At 41.6% G+C, this 18,293-nt stretch overlaps 1 protein-coding gene across 3 annotated transcripts in view; it reads left to right on the top strand.

The window, feature by feature from the left end:
* Nucleotides 1-18,293, top strand: part of FKBP15 (FKBP prolyl isomerase family member 15) — a 54,020-nt gene that overhangs the window by 21,143 nt on the left and 14,584 nt on the right. For 2 of the 3 annotated variants that reach the window (XM_077769898.1, XM_077769897.1), the window contains exons 9-19: nucleotides 1,539-1,685; nucleotides 3,971-4,113; nucleotides 4,579-4,636; nucleotides 7,120-7,227; nucleotides 9,920-10,022; nucleotides 10,486-10,592; nucleotides 12,043-12,157; nucleotides 13,859-13,968; nucleotides 14,271-14,378; nucleotides 14,823-14,917; nucleotides 16,008-16,110. In XM_077769898.1, coding sequence (XP_077626024.1) covers nucleotides 1,539-1,685; nucleotides 3,971-4,113; nucleotides 4,579-4,636; nucleotides 7,120-7,227; nucleotides 9,920-10,022; nucleotides 10,486-10,592; nucleotides 12,043-12,157; nucleotides 13,859-13,968; nucleotides 14,271-14,378; nucleotides 14,823-14,917; nucleotides 16,008-16,110 — 1,197 coding nt within the window. The remainder of the gene's footprint in view (nucleotides 1-1,538; nucleotides 1,686-3,970; nucleotides 4,114-4,578; nucleotides 4,637-7,119; nucleotides 7,228-9,919; nucleotides 10,023-10,485; nucleotides 10,593-12,042; nucleotides 12,158-13,858; nucleotides 13,969-14,270; nucleotides 14,379-14,822; nucleotides 14,918-16,007; nucleotides 16,111-18,293) is intronic. The other variant, XM_077769899.1, reaches the window with a different exon arrangement.

Raw genomic sequence — 18,293 nt, 5'->3', positions numbered from 1 at the left:
CTAACCTGGGTGTATTGAGTCCGGAAAGGTGTGGTTAAAAAGTAGGAGAAAACAGTGTTAGATTATCCAGAAAACTACTTGGGAAACTTTTACCTATGTGAATATATTGAAGATGGTGACGTTTCTTTCTTTTTTTTTTTTTAAAGAATTTTTTTTTATGTTTATTTTTGAGATAGAGACAAAGTGCAAGCTGGGGAGGGGCAGAGGGAGGGAGACACAGAATCTGAACCAGGCCCCACGCTCTGCGCTGTCTGCACAGAACCTGTCGTGGGTCTCAAACTCACAAGACTGTTGAGATCATGACCTGAACCAAAGTCAGATGCTTAACTGACTGAGCCACCCAGGCAAAGATGGGGACATTTCTTTAATCTCTGCCATTTCTAGGGGGCACCCGGGTGGCTCAGTAGTTTGAGCATCCAAACTTCGGCTCAGGTCATGATCTCTCATATCATGAGTTCAAGTCCCACATCAGGCTCACTGCTGTCAGTGCAGAGCCTGCTTCAGATCCTCTGTCTCCCTCTCTCTCTGCCCCTCCCCCACTCACCCTCTTTCTCTTAAAAAAAAAAAAAGACCTCTACCATTTCTTTTTCATTGTGTTACCGTGAGGAAATTATTAAATCCTTCTTGTAACCTCATAGGGAAAGAGATGAAACTGTTTCTTCTAGAATTGTATCATAATTGGTGATTCTTATCTGTCTGAGATGCTTTGAATCAGCATTTCCCAATTATTGTGGTGAGCAGCTGTGACACAGCACGTGGAACAGTGGGATTGGAGTCTGAGGACTCAGGGTCACACTGTGAAGTTTATCTTTACCAACTGTGCAGGTGTTTTATAAAATATAGAGTATTTTACACATGTGGGCTATCATTGTGTCAGGAATGTTGATGCACTACGAAGTATTTATTGGCAAAAGTACTCATTGCCACTCACATGACAAAAAGGTTTTCAGTTTTCTTCATAGCTTTGTTTATGAATCCTTTTCTCAGTCTTTTGGAGACTATTTCCTGTAGATCATAGGAGTTATGGCATGACCTTTAAAGCTGTCCAGATCTAGTGTTATATCTTGGCTTAGCAGTTTACTAACAGTTTGATCTTGGGTTGGTTACTTAACCTCCCTAAGGCTGGTTTTCTTATCTGTAAAATGGGGATAATACTCCTAACCTTATGAGGTTATTTTAGGAATTAAACGACATAGTCCTAGTAAAGCACTTACCAGAGTACTTGGAAAATGTGTTTAATGAATGAAAGCTTTTATTTCTCTTTTAATATCCTTCTCCTATTCTCCATTTTCTCTCATTATCTAAGATAAGCATATTTCATCCAGCCCCAAATATGCTGGCTTTCACAAGTGAATAGAAGCAGTATTCTAGATATTCTTATAACCAAGCTGGGGGCGAGGGGAATAGTTGAACTTGAACTCTCCCTAGACGTTCACATCTGAAAGTGTGGATGAGAAGTTCCTAAAACCCAGCACTTCATTTTGTCTTATGAAGAGGCTTGTGTCTGATGAGCTTTTCCTCTTGTCTGACCCCTGCAGGCCTGGGAGGATGGGATGCTGGGCATGAAGAAAGGGGGGAAGCGCTTGCTTGTCATCCCTCCAGCCTGTGCTGCCGGCTCTGAGGGGGTAATTGGATGGACTCATTCGCCGGACTCAATCCTGGTGTACGAGGTGGAGATTAGGCGGGTGAGTGAAATTGTGCTGTTTTGTGTTGGAGGAGTCCTTTTTGCCACTAAGTAAGAAGAATAAATAATTATGTTTGAGAAACAAGTTCAAAGACTTTTTATTTTATTTTTTATTTTTTTGAAGAAATGGTATAGTTGGAAAGAGCTACAGCTTTGAAATCTAAAGATCAAGGTTTATGTCCTTCTGGTGCTCGTTGAGCCTAGAGGAGGTTGCAACTGAACAAATCAGTTCTCTGCACTAACTTTTTTATTTTGTCTAAAAAAATAGTGGTCCCTGTCCAACGTACATGCTTTTTGCCTTACTATTTCCATGGCTACAAATTTAATTTATCTCTATGTTTACGTAAGTATGCAAAGATACCTGTACAGAGAGAAATACTTAGCTCCCTCTCTGCCATGTTGTTTATGATAGTAAAAACTGTTACAATAGAAACAACTTAAATATCCATCTTAAGCAAGTGATTAAGTTATGGTTTTTCATGGAGTAGACTTTTATGCATTTTTCGTAGAATATGCAGAATCTGTTGTTAAGTGAAAAAAGCAAGTTGCAAAATGGTATGGAGAGTATGTTCTCGTGTGTGCGTGTGTGTACATATATATATAAATATAGAAAAATTCTTATAAACAGACATATATATATAAATGTATATACAGTCATACATGTACATAGGTATGTCCGTATCTATACAGATAGATAGTGTATATGCCCGTATCTTCATAGAAAATTTCCAAAAGTGTTAAAAAAATGATTAAAAGTGAATTTATCTGGGAAATGGAAATGGAGTTCAGAGATTTTTCTTTTGTACATTCTCCCCTTTTGTTCCATTTAAAATTTTTATTGTGAATATGTAGAATTTTCTACATTAAAATTTGTAACATTGTGGTTAAATAATTTAATGCTCCCCTCCAAAAAAAAAAAAGACCTTGTTTGCTTTTACACTGTGTGTGTTAGGTGTGCTAGTGTTTGTGACTCTAAGATACAGTACAGAAAATAAATATTACGGTTAACTTCACTGTGGCTGTTCTCCCTGCTGCAACCAATGATAGGCTTTTCTTCTCTGTGATTCTGTCCTAACTGAACACCCTTATCTCTGCTGAGTCACTCCAGCCTTTTTGTACTGATGTGCTTTGAGCCGCCTTTTCTATAGCTTTTATATTCTGTCTGAGTTTTCCATTGAGTTTGAGGAAGTCATGATTGGTCTTGGATAACAAACCAGGGTGCCTGGTTGGCTCAGTTGGTTAAGCGTCCAACGTCCAACTTTGGCTCAGGCCATGATCTCACAGTTCGTGATTTCAAGCCCCGCATCAGGCTCTGTGCTGACAGCTCAGAGCCTGGAGCCTGCTTTGGATTCTGTTTCTCCCTCTCTCTCTGCCCCTCCCCTGCTCACACTCTGTGTTTCTCTCACTCTTTCTCAAAAATAAATAAACATTTTTTAAAAAAAGATAGCAAACCAATTTGAATCCATTAAGACTGGCATTTTGTAACTGTAAGAAAAAAAATACTCTATTTTACTAATAACCAATGAATTATAAATTGATATGCTTATTAACTTGACCAGGCTGATACAGAATGATAATACCTAATGTGATGAGCGTCGAGAGAGCATCTCACTCACCCTTTGTGGTGTGAATGTAGTGACATGTACCAAGTCTTAAAAATGAATATACCTTTTCTCCAACTATTTAACTTCTGGGAATTTATACTTTGAGGAAGATTATGTGCAAAGATACAGATAAAAGTTATAGAAGTATTGTTTATGATGTGATACAGAAATTAGAAATGAACTGGATGTCTAACAACTAGGAATTGGTGAAAATTTTGTAGCAACACAGGTATTTAAGACTTCTGTTTCCAAAATCTTTTAGAGACTTTTTCCTGTAGATAATAGCAGGTATGGGTATGACCCTTGAATTTAGACATATTCTTCAGTAGTTAAAAATGATGTTGTAGATTAGTAGTTTAGTAACATGGAAATATATTACTGAGTGAGCAAAGCGGGTTACAAAACAGTATGGTCCCTTTTTCGTAAAAAATATACAAACACATACACATAAGTGTGAAATACTGCACCCCAGACTCTATCCGTGTTACTATGTAGTGGTTGGATTACAGATGATGATGATGATGATGATGATGATGATGATTTGCGTATCCACATTTTCTGATTTGGTACAAGGGAACAGGAAATGAGCTGTGTAGTGGAGAATAAGTAAAAGAAAGGAAGGCAGAGAGGCCAGGATCCCTTTTTTTGTAGCCTGTGCCACCTGTGGTTGATCTCTCCCTAGGTCAAGTTTGCCAGAGACTCTGGCTCTGACGGGCACAGTGTTAGCTCCCGCGATTCTGCCGCCCCTTCTCCCATTCCGGGTGCGGACGGCCTCTCTGCTGACCCTGTTGTATCACCACCTGCATCAGTGCCTTTCAAATCAGGGTAAGATCCTCAGGCTGTATCATGCTTTTTTATTGTCCATGGAAGTGATCCTTAGAGGGGTTCAGGAATAGGGATAGATGCAAACTAAAATAATTTTAAATAATTGGGAAGAAATGGGATGAGGAAATGGGGAAGATATTTGCGTCAAGACTTTTCTGACAAAGGATTAATACTCATGGTATTAATGAATACCTGCTGAACTGTGGAAGAAAATTGGGTAACAGCCATAAACGTAAGGCACACACTCAAGGGAAAAAATGTAAATAATAAAAAGTTGAATGGAAAATTGTTCATTTTCACCAACTTTCAGAGATTATGCAAACTGAACAATGGTTAGAATTCTCTTTCACAAAAAGTGAATTGGCAAATGTTTTCAAAAACAGTTTGTTTATCCAGTATAATTGGGACTTATGGTTATAGATTTGGGATTTTTTTTTTTTATCTTAGCATATGTGTTTCTTTCAGGGAGCCGGCTCTTCGTATGAAATCTAACTCCCTCAGTGAACAGCTTACAGTAAATACAGTGAGTATGCAGGTCTCCCTCCCTCACCCCCAGTCTTCTCAAAAGGTTTCATTTGCCTAAGGTAGAGTAGACCAAAAAAAAGTTTGCTACTTTATTAATTTCCCCTTACTTGGGAATTAGTAGAAATTAGTTTGTTCTTCTACATGGACAGACCTGTGTTTAAACATTTATTCTCGTCAACTTGTGGGCTTGAGAAAATTATTTAACTTCTGATCCTCAGCTTCTTCATTATTATAATGGAAATAATTCTCATAGTTCCTGTATAGGGTTCTTGTGATCTGATCGTAAAGCACTAAGCTCAGAGCCTACGTAAAGTATGTCTTCCCTTTATACTTAAGAGATTTTTGTGAGATTTAAATAAAATAACGTCTGTGGAGGTGTTGGTATTGTGTCTGGCATACTGTAAGCGTTCAATTAACATTAGTTCTTGTTATTATCATAATTACTGTAATCATAATTACAGTACTAACACTGCGTGGCTTTCATTGTCTTAGACAAACCCTGCGCTAATTCACCAACTGGTTGACTTGGAGGCAGTCACTAGGCCTCTGTGTGTCTCTGACTGCAAGATGAGAAGACTAGCATACGGTTGTAGGAAAATTTGGATTTGAACACCTTTGGGAGCATAAACGCTGTACTAGACTGCTGCCCTGCCTGGTCGGTGAAGGCATCAGAGTTTGCTGCATAAGGATGAGATGCAAGCCCCGTGGCCTTCACCTACCACTCCGGGAAACAAGATAATTGCATGGAGGGAAATTGATGATTAATTTCTCTCTAGCCCTAATTTACTCGTTTGTAGTCAGCCCAAAGCAGAAATTATGAAGCAAATAATTGATTTGGTATGTGTAAAGAGTGATCTTCAGAACCCAAAACTTTAAGCCAAAGAATTAAGAAATTTGAAAAACAAAGATAATCTCAGGTCTTTGAACAGTCACGAACATTGTTTAGTTTGGGTTCTCTGGTACTTTCTAGTCAGAGCTACTATTATCACCTATTTTTTTTTTTTTAACATTTAGTTTTGAGAGACAGAGAGAGACAGAGTGTAAGCACTGGATGGGCAGAGAGAAAGGGACACATAGAATCGGAAGCAGGTTCCAGGCTCTGAGCTGTCTGCACAGAGCCCGACACAGGGCTTGAACCCACGAACTGTGAGATCATGACCTGAGCCGAAGTCAGATGCTCAGGTTGACTTAGCCACCCAGGTGCCCCTATTGTCTCCTATTTCTAAGCTTCAATAACTTCCAGTAAACACGTGGTTTTCAACCTTTTTGCAAATTTTCTTTTCTTTTACAGTTTTATTTTTTTTAATTGAGGCAAAACTCACCTTTTTAAAAAATTTTTACATGTAAATTTTTATTTTTTGTTTTGAATAGGTGATTACATTCATATGGTACCGTTAACAAAACAATATAACAGGATATACATTGAAAAGATTTACTCCCGCCCCTAGGCCCATGTATCCTATCCAATCTCCCTCTCCTTTTAGGTTACTGCTTTTATTTCATATATATTCTTTCAATACTTTTTTATGCAGATGCAAGCAAATAGGAACATATATTCTGTTTTTCCATCCCTTCACAAAAAATGGCATATATGTTGTCTTCCCTGCTTTTTACATTATAGTATATATAATAGTATCTTTCCATGTTAGTATATTGAAAGCTTCTTCATTCTTTTTTTAATCTCTAGATCAGAGTGTCCATTGTGTGAATATGGTATATCTAGTCCTCTTTTGATGGATCCAACTTTCTTTGATTATGTCCCTCCAATCAGTTAAGAGAAAATGAGCATGTGCTCCCAATATATATCTGTTTACAAATTATATAAAATAATGTCCATCCCTGTAATAAACAAGTTTAATATCTCATGTTTATAATAGCTTAAAATAATCCAAAAATAGAGGTTATGATCATTTCTTTTTATACCCAATAGATCATCATGTATACCCTCAGGGTATGTACTCTCCACTCTGAAGCCTGCACTTTAACAGATACAAAGGCTTCCAGCACAGGGACTAGTGTGTAGTCAATGCCAAGTCAGTTATATGAATCTGAGTTTGGAACAAAGAGTTCCTGTTTCCCTCTTTCCCCAAATCTCTTCTGAACATCTGTCTGCTGAATTGCTCTCAGGGATGAAGAGGGTACTGTCATCTAAAATGTCTCTTTCCCTTGATCTGTATGTAGTTTTTCACCTGTAAAATGAGAATTATGCCTGGTGGGAGACTTGATTGAAATGAAGTAATACTTGTGGAACCCTTTGTCCATTCCAACATATAGGGAATTATTTTTTACTGCTATTATTAATTGTGACCCATGTACACTTTCTTTGGTAAGAAGTTTTTAATTCTTATTTTATAGAAGAAATAATCTGGAATCGATACGACAGCGGGGCTTACTGAAGGATTTGACTTAAAAGCCAAAGGCATAGAGCTAAAGTAGTGAACCTTGATTATAGTGATTTTTGTGACTTTCCTCTCTTTTTAGAATCCTGACACAGTCAAAGCCAAGTTGATCTCTCGAATGGCTAAAATGGGCCAGCCCATGCTGCCCATCCTTCCGCCACAGGTGGATTCCAATGATTCAGAAATCGAGGTATGACCCCCTGGCTGTGTTAGAATGAAGAGTGCTAACATTTCTACCTTGTGTTCTTTTGGTTAAAATTATTACTTTTTCTGCCTGTAACCCAGAATCATGTGGAAAGCTTATATTCAAAATGATGCAGGTTAGGGGCACCTGGGTGGCTCAGTCAGTTAAGTGTCCGACTGTGGCTCAGGTCATGATCTCACGGTTCGTGGGTTTGAGCCCCACGTCGGGCTCTGTGCTGACAGCTAGCTCAGCCTGGAGCCTGCTTCAGATTCTGTATCTCCCTCTCTCTCTGACCCTCCCCTGCTCATAGTCTCTCTCTCTCTCTCTCTCAGAAAAAAATAAACCATTAAAAAACTAAAAAACAAAAAAACCAAAATGATGCAGGTTGATATCGGTACATGTGTTTCCACTGTGGTTAGCACTTCCCCTAAGAAGTGGAAGCAATCTCCTACATCCGCCACAAGAACAGGCGAGTTTTAAGTTGTCAGTTTAGCCTTCTAGAATCTCGGTTGTCAATAAAAACCACACTTGAGGCACCATGGGGCCCAGCCTGTAAAAGATGCTCAGTTCATATTGGTTGATTGTCTAGATTCTCTTAAGAAATGTTAGTGTTCCCACTGATCTTACCTTTTGCTGAAGATCACACTGTTGTATATTTTGGCTTTGTATATGGTATGCTTGTTTCAAAGTTCAAAAAAATTTTTTTTAATTTTTTATTTATTACTTTCAGGAGGGTGAGCAGGGGTGGGGGGGGAGGTTGGGAGGGATAGAGGATCCAAAGCGGGCTCTATACTGACAGCAGAGATTATGACCTGGGCCAAAGCTGGAATTCCAAAATTCCATCTGGAATTTGGTATATGATATGAAAGTAGCTTAGTTATGACTTAGCTCTTTTCCTGTTGGTCAGGTCCTTATTGAATAAAATCATCCTCTCTCAGTTGAACTGAAACACATAACAGATTGATTTTTAGGATTCTTTGACTTTGATATAAAACAAAGCAACGGTGATGCTCTTGAAAAAATTTTCCAGGGCACCTGGGTGGCTCAGTCAGTTGGGTTGGGCATCCGACTTCAGCTCAGGTCATGATCTCATGGTTTGTGAGTTCAAGCTCCACGTTGAGCTCTATGCTGACAGCTCTGAGCCTGGAACCTGTCTCAGATTCTGTGTCCCATTCTCTCTCTGCCCCTCTCCTACTTCTGTACTCTCTCTCTCTCTGTCTCTCAAAAAATAAATAAATGTCAAAAAAAATTTTTTAAAGAAAAGAGAAAAAATTTTTCCAAAATAGGCTTTATTTTTCATCATTTTGTTTTATTTCTTCCTGGCAAAGCTCTAAGTAGATTTAAAGTTTCTTTAAGAGTTCTTTTTTTTTTTTAAGTTTATTTATTTATTTTTGAGAGAGAAAGCTCACAGGAAGGGCAGAGAGAGAATCCCATGCAGCCCCATATAGGGGGCTCAAACCCATCAACTATGAGATCATGACCTGAGCTGAAATCACAGGGTTGGTTCCTTAAAGACTGAGCCACCCTAGTGCCCCAAGCCCTGAGTAGATTTAACCTTTTAAAGGAAGATAGGATTTCTGAGGCCTCTTGTTATAGGTACTCACTGTAAATAATATAATTAACATAAGTAGATAAAGCATTGTTCTCTTCAAAGGCAACTCAGTGTTCTGTTAGCTCTATTTGTCAAATTCCTTTCATTCTGTTGTTAGACATTTAGGTGGATTAGAGCTGCAGTGATATAAAACTGTCATACTTTTCCAGAAATGCATAATGCATTTTTGAGAATATCAGGGGACAAGGGGAAGTTCTAAAGTACAAGAATGACAAAGAGATTTCGGCCTTCCAACTGTAAGATAGCAGATCACAATCACCATATTTTGTGCCCCAGATTTTTCCTTTCCTTGTACGAATTGGGCAAATGTTCATAGGATAACTTTCTTTAGAATTATAGTAGGGACCAACATTGCTTTGATATTTATGAAAAGAAAGAATGGGGAAAAACACTCCTAAAAAGAGACACAGTGAATCCTATTCTGTCTGATTTTCAGTGAGTACCTTGAGGTCTGTGGAGATTATTTGTCAGAAGAAAAGAGGCTGCACTGTGTTCCCCGGGTTTCTTTGCAAGAGAACCCTGTTCTCTGGGAACAGACTAGGTCAGGTTTTTGGTTTTTGTTTTTTTTTTTTTTTTTATGTTTTATTTATTTCTAGGAGAGAGAGAGAGACAGCGTGAGCAGGGGAGGGTCAGAGAGAGAGGGAATCACAGAAATAGGCTCCAGGCTCTGAGCTGGCAGTCAGCACAGAGCCCAACGCGGGGCTCGAACCCACGAACCGCGAGATCATGACCTAAGCGAAAGTTGGACGCTTAACCGACTAAGCCACCCAGGCGCCTAGAGTAGGTCAGTTTTAAGGAAACTGCTGGTTTGGAAAATGATGCATTCTGGAGACCAGTCACCTCAGCTGCTTTAGTCCCTAAAGCATCAACAACTTAGAATGTTTGAGGAAATTAACTCTATTTAATCATTTGATATGATTTATCAGAGGAAGGGATCTCCCTCAGCCCACACCCTAAACTCTTGCTTTCCTTCCTCTTCTTTGCCTAAAAACACTGGCTGTAAGCAGGTTTAGGGTAGGCGATCTGCCACAGTCTTCATTTAAGGACCCACATTCATAGTAACCAAAATGCTTGTTCCTGCGTTAGGATGTGCATGCTGTGCGAGGAGCTGGGCAGCCCCTGGCACCTCCATCCATGCAGCCCTCTCTCCAGCCGGCGCATCCAGTGCTACCGCAGGTGACCTCACAAGGTAAGCTCCCTCTCCGGCTCTGTGGCCTTGAATTAAGTCAGCACCAGAGTTATCATCCCTCTTCCTTACATTAGGCTGCATTGTTTCAGTACTGAGAATAGATGAGAGTGTAAAACTAATCAGTTTGTCTCTGGGTGGGGCGTTTCATGCCCTGGAGATGGATTTAGTCTGGCTGCTGTGGGGCATTGGGTGTGCACTCAGCTGAGGAGACACCCCCCCTGCGTGTAATTCTGTGCTTCCCATCAGCCGATGGGATCTTAGGTCTGGGTCACATGTGCCCGCCACCCACAGTTTCCTCCTACTGGCCTGTTCCCGAGATTCCAGTAGAGCTGGTTTCAGGAGAGTAGGTGACGTGAGGAGAGTGTTCGGGTCTGGAGTGTGTTGTAGTATGTCAAGTTCTAGTCCAGACCTCTACCAAGGAGGACAGGGTGGATAACAGTGAAAACTTCTTGCCTTATCTTAGCACCTCAGCCATCTGTTCCCGGGCTCCAAGCACCCTCAGCTGCCTTAATGCAAGTTGCATCTCTCGATTCCCACTCGGCTGTGTCTGGAAATGCCCAGTCCTTCCAGGTAACAACGTTTTCAAACCACATCAGGTATAAGCTGTACCGTACTAGGTTCTCGTCAGTGCCTTTTCACCTTCCTGCACACATTGTACAGTAGGGATTCCCCACATCAGAATCTGTCCCTCTCCCCCACTCCTGAACCACCACTATCGTATCGCTAAACCAGGCAAAGCATCGCCTACTTTACAGCCTGTTGTAAAGTGGAAACGTGAGGACATGCAAAGCGCCCAGTACAAAGCCTGGCACATGGTAAAGGCCCAGTCAGCATTTGTTTTCTTTTCTTTGTACCCCTCTCCTTGAGGGGTGTGTATTCAAGTCCTCCGTGTTCTTTTCTTTCTAGCAGCTGATAGACTAACATTCTGCACTATACTTAGCAGAACTGTTAGTTGTAGAGGGTGGAGTCTCTATAGAAAATACAGCTGAACTCTTTCTCCAGTTATCCTCCAAAAGGGATCTCCTAAAGTAGGTTTTATTCTGTTTCACAGAAGGCGGTGGCAGCAGCCTGTCTGCCTCCCGCCAGGACAGTGGATTCTTTTTTCTGCCCTGACACATTTGGTGGCTAAAACATACCATCGTGATAAGAGGGCCTCACTTCCTTGGTGATCCATAGGAAGGTTGGGAGTGGGAGTGACAGCTGGTGAGCTAGGCCCCTTGGTGGGACAGGGTGTGTCAGAGTTAAAAAAAAAAAAAAAAATGGACAGTTACTACCCTATAGCCTGAGGGGTTTGTTTTTGTTTTTGTATTTAATAATGGCTGGGTAGGTAGTTTATTCACCCCTGGAAATGAGCTGGATTTCCTTAACTCAAGGAAGAATAACCATCATCATTTAAATGAAAGCTACTGTTTATTGAGCATTTACTATCTGCCAGGCACTTAACTTACCAGCTGTAAGGAACTTTACCTATATATCACTTCATCTAGTCTTCACAACAACCCTGAGTGGAGTTATTATTTTCATTTTATAGTTGACCACAGTTCAGGAGAGAATGAAAGCTCTTGGTCACAAGAGCATCAGAATCTAGCAGGGGAGAGGCATCCTTCAGAGACTGGTGGGTTTACTTTGAAATCTCAATGAATACCTGTCCTGTGACCCCTGTGGACCCTCAGCCATGTTTCTTTAGTTCTAAATTTTCTTAGACCATCAGTAGGCCCAGTGGCTGGGAGATGGATCCCTCCTTAATTAAATCATAACCGCCAGAGGACTGGGGAGTGACCCAAGGCACACTGCCCTTGCTTTCTGGGCAGGACCTTAGTGACCCCCGGCACTGCTGGATGACACAGATAACTCTCCTGCTGCAGGGCCCACCCAGTACCAAACCTGATCTCCTCTGTCTCCAGCTTTACTGAGGTCAGTCTCCTTCCAGCTTAATCTCTTTGTGCCATCAAAGACAGATTAAGCAGAAAAGAAAGACGTGAATGTTTTATAAACCGGCCATAACTTGGCATTTTCTCAGCCCTATGCAGGTATGCAAGCCTACGCTTATCCCCCCGCGTCAGCCGTCGCCTCCCAGCTGCAGCCTGTGCGGCCCCTGTACCCCACACCACTCTCTCAGTCTCCCCATTTTCCAGGTAGGGAGTGGGCCCCTTGGTTTCTCATCTTCTGCATCCCTTCCTCCCAACCTGTTTTCATATTCACTCCAATAGATTTCTCCCTTTTTAAAAAATTTTTAAAATAGCTTTCCTGAGAGGGGCGCCTGGGTGGCTCAGTGGGTTAAGCATCCTGACTTTGGTTAAGGTCATGATCTCCCCACTTGTGGGTTTGGGCCCTGCTTCTGGCTCTGTGCTGACGGCTCAGAGCCTGAAGCCTGCTTTGGATTCTGTGTCTCCTCTCTCTGCCTCTCCGCCGCTCACACTCTGTCTCTCTCTCTCTCTCTCAAAAATAAACGTAAAAAAATTTTTTTTTAAATAGTTCTCTTGAGGTGTAATTTACATACTGTACAATTCACTTGTTTTAAGTGTATAATTCAAGGATTTTTTTCAGTAAGTTTACAGCATTGTGCAACCTTCACCACAATCCAATTTTAGAACGTTTCCATCGTCCACAAAAGCCTGCTGTGCCCACTTTCTGTTTTGTTTTTGCATTTTCTCCTGCTAGCCCTTTTCCATTGTTCTGTCAGAGTGGCTCCATAGCATTTATAGAAAATAGTAAGAGAGTAAAATGTTGGGGGAAATTGGGAGAAAGTATGGTGACTAATTAGGGGTGTTCAGTATCTCAAATGGGAGCTACTTCGTGACCATTTTTAAATTATGAAAATAATAAGCTCTGACAAAAAAGTCAACACAAAGGAGTGTAAAGTGAAAAGTTCCTGGCCTCCATCATTAATATCCCCAACCGTAGGAAACTGTTGTTAACAGTTACTTGGGGAGCTTTTCAGATATCTTCCATGCATGTACCAGTGTCTATAAGAAAAACACTGGTATAAAAAATAAAATATAAATTTTGTATATAAAAAAAAAACAAAATGTAAATTTTGCATTTAAAAACCAAAACAAGATAAATGTAGATAGCTGGCATGGTAATATGGTAATCCTGCCTTCTTATTCTGCAGCTTGTCTTAGGTCAGTGGTGAGAAGCAGCCAGCCTCTCCTAAGACCTAATTTATGGTCCCACGGGGGGGAGGGATTTCACGCATGCTTCTTTGGCAGTCCTGCCCCTCTCCATCAGGAAGCCATCAAACCTCATCTCCTCTGTGAAGCTTTCCCTGACTGTTACCATCCCTTCCTTCCCTCCTCCCACAGACAGAACTGTATACGTGTGTCACCAGAGAGTTAATCTTTGCTTTTCCCTGTGTTCCTTTTGTACCTTGTACATGGTCCATCTCTTGCACATAAAACACTCTGTTGTAATAATGTGTTTACACATGAGTCTCCCCACCCGACTGGGAGCTCGCCAAGGGCAGGAACCAGGTTTCATTCGTTGCCGAATCCTTCGTACCTGGTAGAATGCCTGGCATGCAGTTGGATGAGTGGCGAATTAATCTGAGCTGTTGGCACTACGGCAGACCGAAGTGGGCTTCCTTGTGCCCGTGGACCGGACTGTCTCTCTCAGTGCATTTTGCAGGAGCGTAACTTCTTACTATTAGCTTTGGAGCCCTTTTCCTCCGTGTCCTCTCTCTCTTCTCGACAGTGTGGATCACCTTCAGCATCTCCCAGTATTTTGAGATGTTGTTAATTTCTTTCTTTTCTCTGCTGAAAGAACTATTGGCTTTTCCTCATCCAGTCTCCTCTGCTCCAGTTTCATACGGTTCTTTTCGGCTTCTGTCTGTTTAGGATCCAGTGACATGACTTCGTTTCTCCTGACTGAAGCCCGGCAACATAACACTGAAATTCGAATGGCAGTCAGCAAAGTGGCTGATAAAATGGATCATCTCATAACCAGGGTGATTAAGTCAGGGCTGGGGCTGTGTTGAAAGTAGGGGAATGAATGGGTGCTGCAAACACGGCACAACCAAGGCTATAAGTAAACTCTGCCTTGGTTTCCTGTATTCCTAGTACTTAGTAGTTATTTCTCTAGAAGGTTAGTTCTTATTTTGGAATCCAGTTGGCAGAAGAAAACTCTAGCTTATGCTCGAGATTGTCTCGGAAACTCATTAGCCCCTTCAAAAATGTGGTCAGATCTTGGGTAAATAATATTCCTTCATTTAAAGATTTCTCACAGAGTCCTTGCATCCCCCTTTTGCAGGTTGAAGAGTTACAGAAGCACAGTGCTGGCAATTCCCGGCTGCTTCCCAGCGTGTCGGTTACAATGGAAACCAGCATGATTATGAGCAACATCCAACGAATCATTCAGGTGAGAGGGATCAAGAAGAGATCACAGCCTGAAGGCCCTGCCCCTGTCTCGTTCAGGATGCGCTACCCTTTAAAACCTTTGCAGCACAGAGAGAGAGCGTGTGATAAATGGCACACTGAGTTGGGAAGATCTGGAAAATCCATTATGGCCTAATTTGGTCCAAGTGCCTTATCTGTATAGAGTCACAAGAAAACATTTCTTTTAGACTGTATTTTGGAATTTTGCTTGATTTTACGTCTATGCATTTGTTTAATCTGTCGGGCATAGTGATTTGTATCCATCAGGTATGATTCGATGTTTCCGATATCATATCTATGTGGACATAAATTCTAGTGTTTTAATCTCAAAATTTGTAAGTGTCATCTGTCAGTTCAAGTTGATTCCCTTACATCTGGCACTTTTCTCATAAAAACTTAAGTTATACGTCATATATTTTGAATTTAGGAAAATGAAAGATTGAAGCAAGAAGTCCTAGAGAAGAGTGGTCGCATAGAAGAACAGAATGACAAGATTAGTGAACTGATTGAACGAAATCAGAGGTAATGACAGGTATGGGGCACTGGCTAGGATGGACAGAGGGTTTCATTTGAAAATGCCCAAGTTAGATAAGCATGTTTGTTTAGCGTAGTTTATGTATACTTGTGCTCTTTGTTTCCTGCCTGTCATGTGAATTACTGTTTGTTTCTGAGAGGCGTTTTGGTGGAAAGAGTACAGTAGGCTGTGATGTAAGGCAAACCTCTGTTTGAATCCAGCCTCTCCTCCTCTTCTGTTGTGTGGTTTTGTGTGTATGTTTGTTCCTCCTGGCCCTAGTTTCTTCATCTGTAAAAGTGGTGTTAATACGTAAAAAACTCTTAGGAATACTGTCAAGTCTTCTCTCTTCTGTGTGGGCTGATGCTATTTCATCAACTAGAACTTCACTGATTTCCATATAAAACCCAAACCTTGTATAATTCTTCTGGATCCTTCTGAAGATATCAGGGGTCTGGTCAGGGGAACATGTCAGAGCATATAGCATTTCACTTAGAAAATCATTCTTCTGGGGCGCCTGGGTGGCTCAGTCGGTTAAGCGTCTGACTTCGGCTCAGGTTATGATCTCACGGTTAGTGGGTTCAAGCCCCACATCGGGCTCTGTGCTGACAGCCAGCTCAGAGCCTGGGGCCTGCTTCAGATTCTGTGTCTCCCTCTCTCTCTGACCCTCCCCTTCTTGCTCGCTCGCTCTCTCTCTCTCTCTCGCTCTCTCTCTCAGAAATAAAAAACATTTAAAAAGAAAAGAAAATAGTATCTTTTAAAAAAGAAAGAAAGAAAATCATTCTTTCGTATTTCTCTTTTCTAGGGTCTCTTGGTTCCCACGTGGTGGGAGAATTGGGGGGGGAGTTTTGAGGGGAGAAAGACTTTCATTTCTTCTCTCCTCTTTCCTTCTCCCCCACCACACATGCTTCCAGTTCCTCTTCATTATGCAAGGAAATACCTCCAGCCCCGATTCCTACCTCCGAACTTAATTACTGCAGATCTAAGGAAAATAAAAATGCTTTCAGATTGTTTTTTGAAGGTTTAGAGCAATGTTGTGAGCACTGATTGTGCCTGGTATACGTTCGGTGCTTGATAAGTGTCTTTTCCCCTATTTCACAGGTATGTAGAGCAGAGCAACCTGATGATGGAGAAGAGGAACAACTCACTTCAGACAGCCACGGAAAACACACAGGCAAGAGTATTGCATGCTGAACAGGAGAAGGTAAAGTAACGAGGGAGAGAGAAGCCCATCAGGACTTGCAGAGCTCAGGAGTGGGCCTGTGTACGCACTTATCAATCTCCTTCTCAGCAAAAGTTGTTGCCATCATTGGGAAAAGAACCAGAAAGCATCCAGCAGATTTTAGTATACCCACCATCCGGACTTCTGTTTTCTAATAACGCTTTGCAATAGGTTGACTCAGACACTATCCCTGATCTTAGCAATTTGATTAAGGTTAGGATTACATCATTTATTAGAAAACGAAATTTATTCTGTTGACACCACAAAAAATTCCTATGCCACATAACGAACACTATGGTGAAATTTAAGGCTGGTTAGTATGTTCCTTCATCGGCGTCTGCTGGAGCAATTTGAAGTCCTGCTATTTGGCTGCAGTCAGCTCAGGAGCAGGACTCTTGACTGTTCCTGGAGTAGGTATAAGCAGGACTCTAGTGGACCTTGGGCTGGGCTCGACTGTTCCGGAAGCTCACTCCTCCCGTCTCTGCTCCAGCGATGCTGTTTATCCAGAGCGGACCCCTTCTTGTTTGGGCTGCCATTCCTCCATTCAGAGCTCTTGACCCAGTTGTCTGTGACCTCAGGTTTAAGAAATGACTTACATTTTCTATTTGAATTTTTCCTGGAAACTTGAAAAGTCGAGTTGAATGCATTTTGTAACCTTGTGGTGTTTACTCACTTCCTCATTGTCTGATAATGATAAGGATTCCTTACTTGAGTCCCATGCAATTTTTCATTCTTTGTGTTCTTTTAGCCATAGTATCCAGGGAAGAAATACCTCTGACTTCTTACCCTCTGAGGAACAGTGCGTTGCCTTGCACAGCCCTGTTCCATCCTGGCCGCCATCCTTCCTCACTGCTACTTTCCACCATCCCTTGTTTGTTGTGGCTGACTCGTCAGGCCTGGGTCAAGGTCAGCAGCCTGTAACATTGGCATCACCAAACAGTACTGGAATCACTTCACCACTCCCATTAACCATACTTTTTACTATTTCTCCTTCTTCAACTTTTATTTTTTCCTCTCTCCTTTACTCTGTCTTTTCTTTCTTTCTTCCTTCCTTCCATCTATCCATAAGCCTGGCAGGGACATGCAAACATGTTGTTTGGTCTAGCTGTTAGACCTGTTATTCAGGTCTAAAATGATTACTAGAACTTCTAGATCAGTTGTTCCAAACTCTAGTCTGGTTGCCTCAGAACCCTTGAGATGCTTGATTAAACTACATTTTCTTGGGGCGCCTGGGTGGCTTAGTCGGTTAAGTGTCTGACTTTCGCTTAGGTCATGATCTCACAGTTTGTGGGTTCGAGCCCTGCGTCGGGCTCTGTGCTAACTGCCAGCTCAGAGCCTGGAGTCTATTTCAGAGTCTGTGTCTCCCTCTCTCTCTGACCCTCCCCTGCTCATGCTGTCTCTCTCTCTCTCTCCTAGAAATAAATAAAAATATTTTTAAAAAAAATACATTTTCTTAAACTTTATCTTGAGATTCTAATTCAGGACATCTAGCTGAGGACTGAATCTGAACTTTTAAAAAGCTCCTTTTGATTCTGACACACAGGCAGCTAGGGGCCTCGCCCTTGCTGGTGAGTTCTTTTGTGGCAATTTCTGGACGTGGCAGCTGGGCACCTTTGTTTTTAGTAACTTCGCCATGTGATTATACTGGGTATCAATGGGGGTGTGTGTGTGTGTGTTCCAATAAAATTTTATTTACAAAAACAGGCAGCAGGCCAGTTTGGCCCGTGGGTCAGGGTTTGCCAACCCCGTGAGTTAGCTTATTAATCCACCCACGTGATTCATATTGACAAACAGAAACATCTGGCCCAGTGCCTGTAACCTGGTAGATGTTCTGTCTGTAATAGCAGAAACATTAGTAATAACACCAGTGGTAGCAGCTGCCATCTGCTAAGCACCCACCGAGTTCTAGGCCCTATGCCTCCACAAATCTGAGAGCATCTCTGGGGCTGAGTATCGTGGGTTTGGTAAGCGGGTACCAAGTACTGCAGGCCTCACTTGGCCACTTTCATTCCAGTGAAACATTTCAAGGCTCGAATCTCCTGTTTTTCTTTTGCTTCACTTCTTTCTTACTTAACAGTCGCCCCTGTGAGAATTCTCCTAAAGGGAGATAATCAAGGTCCTTTCATCCCTGGAGGCGGTTCTCTGCCCTCAAGCTCAGCTCAGAA

Source organism: Crocuta crocuta, unplaced genomic scaffold, assembly GCF_008692635.1.
Source record: "Crocuta crocuta isolate KB4526 unplaced genomic scaffold, BGI_CrCroc_1.0 scaffold95, whole genome shotgun sequence".
NCBI lineage: Eukaryota > Metazoa > Chordata > Mammalia > Carnivora > Hyaenidae > Crocuta > Crocuta crocuta.
Note: the sequence above shows the minus strand (reverse complement) of the source record. Positions and strands in the feature narration are given on the sequence as shown.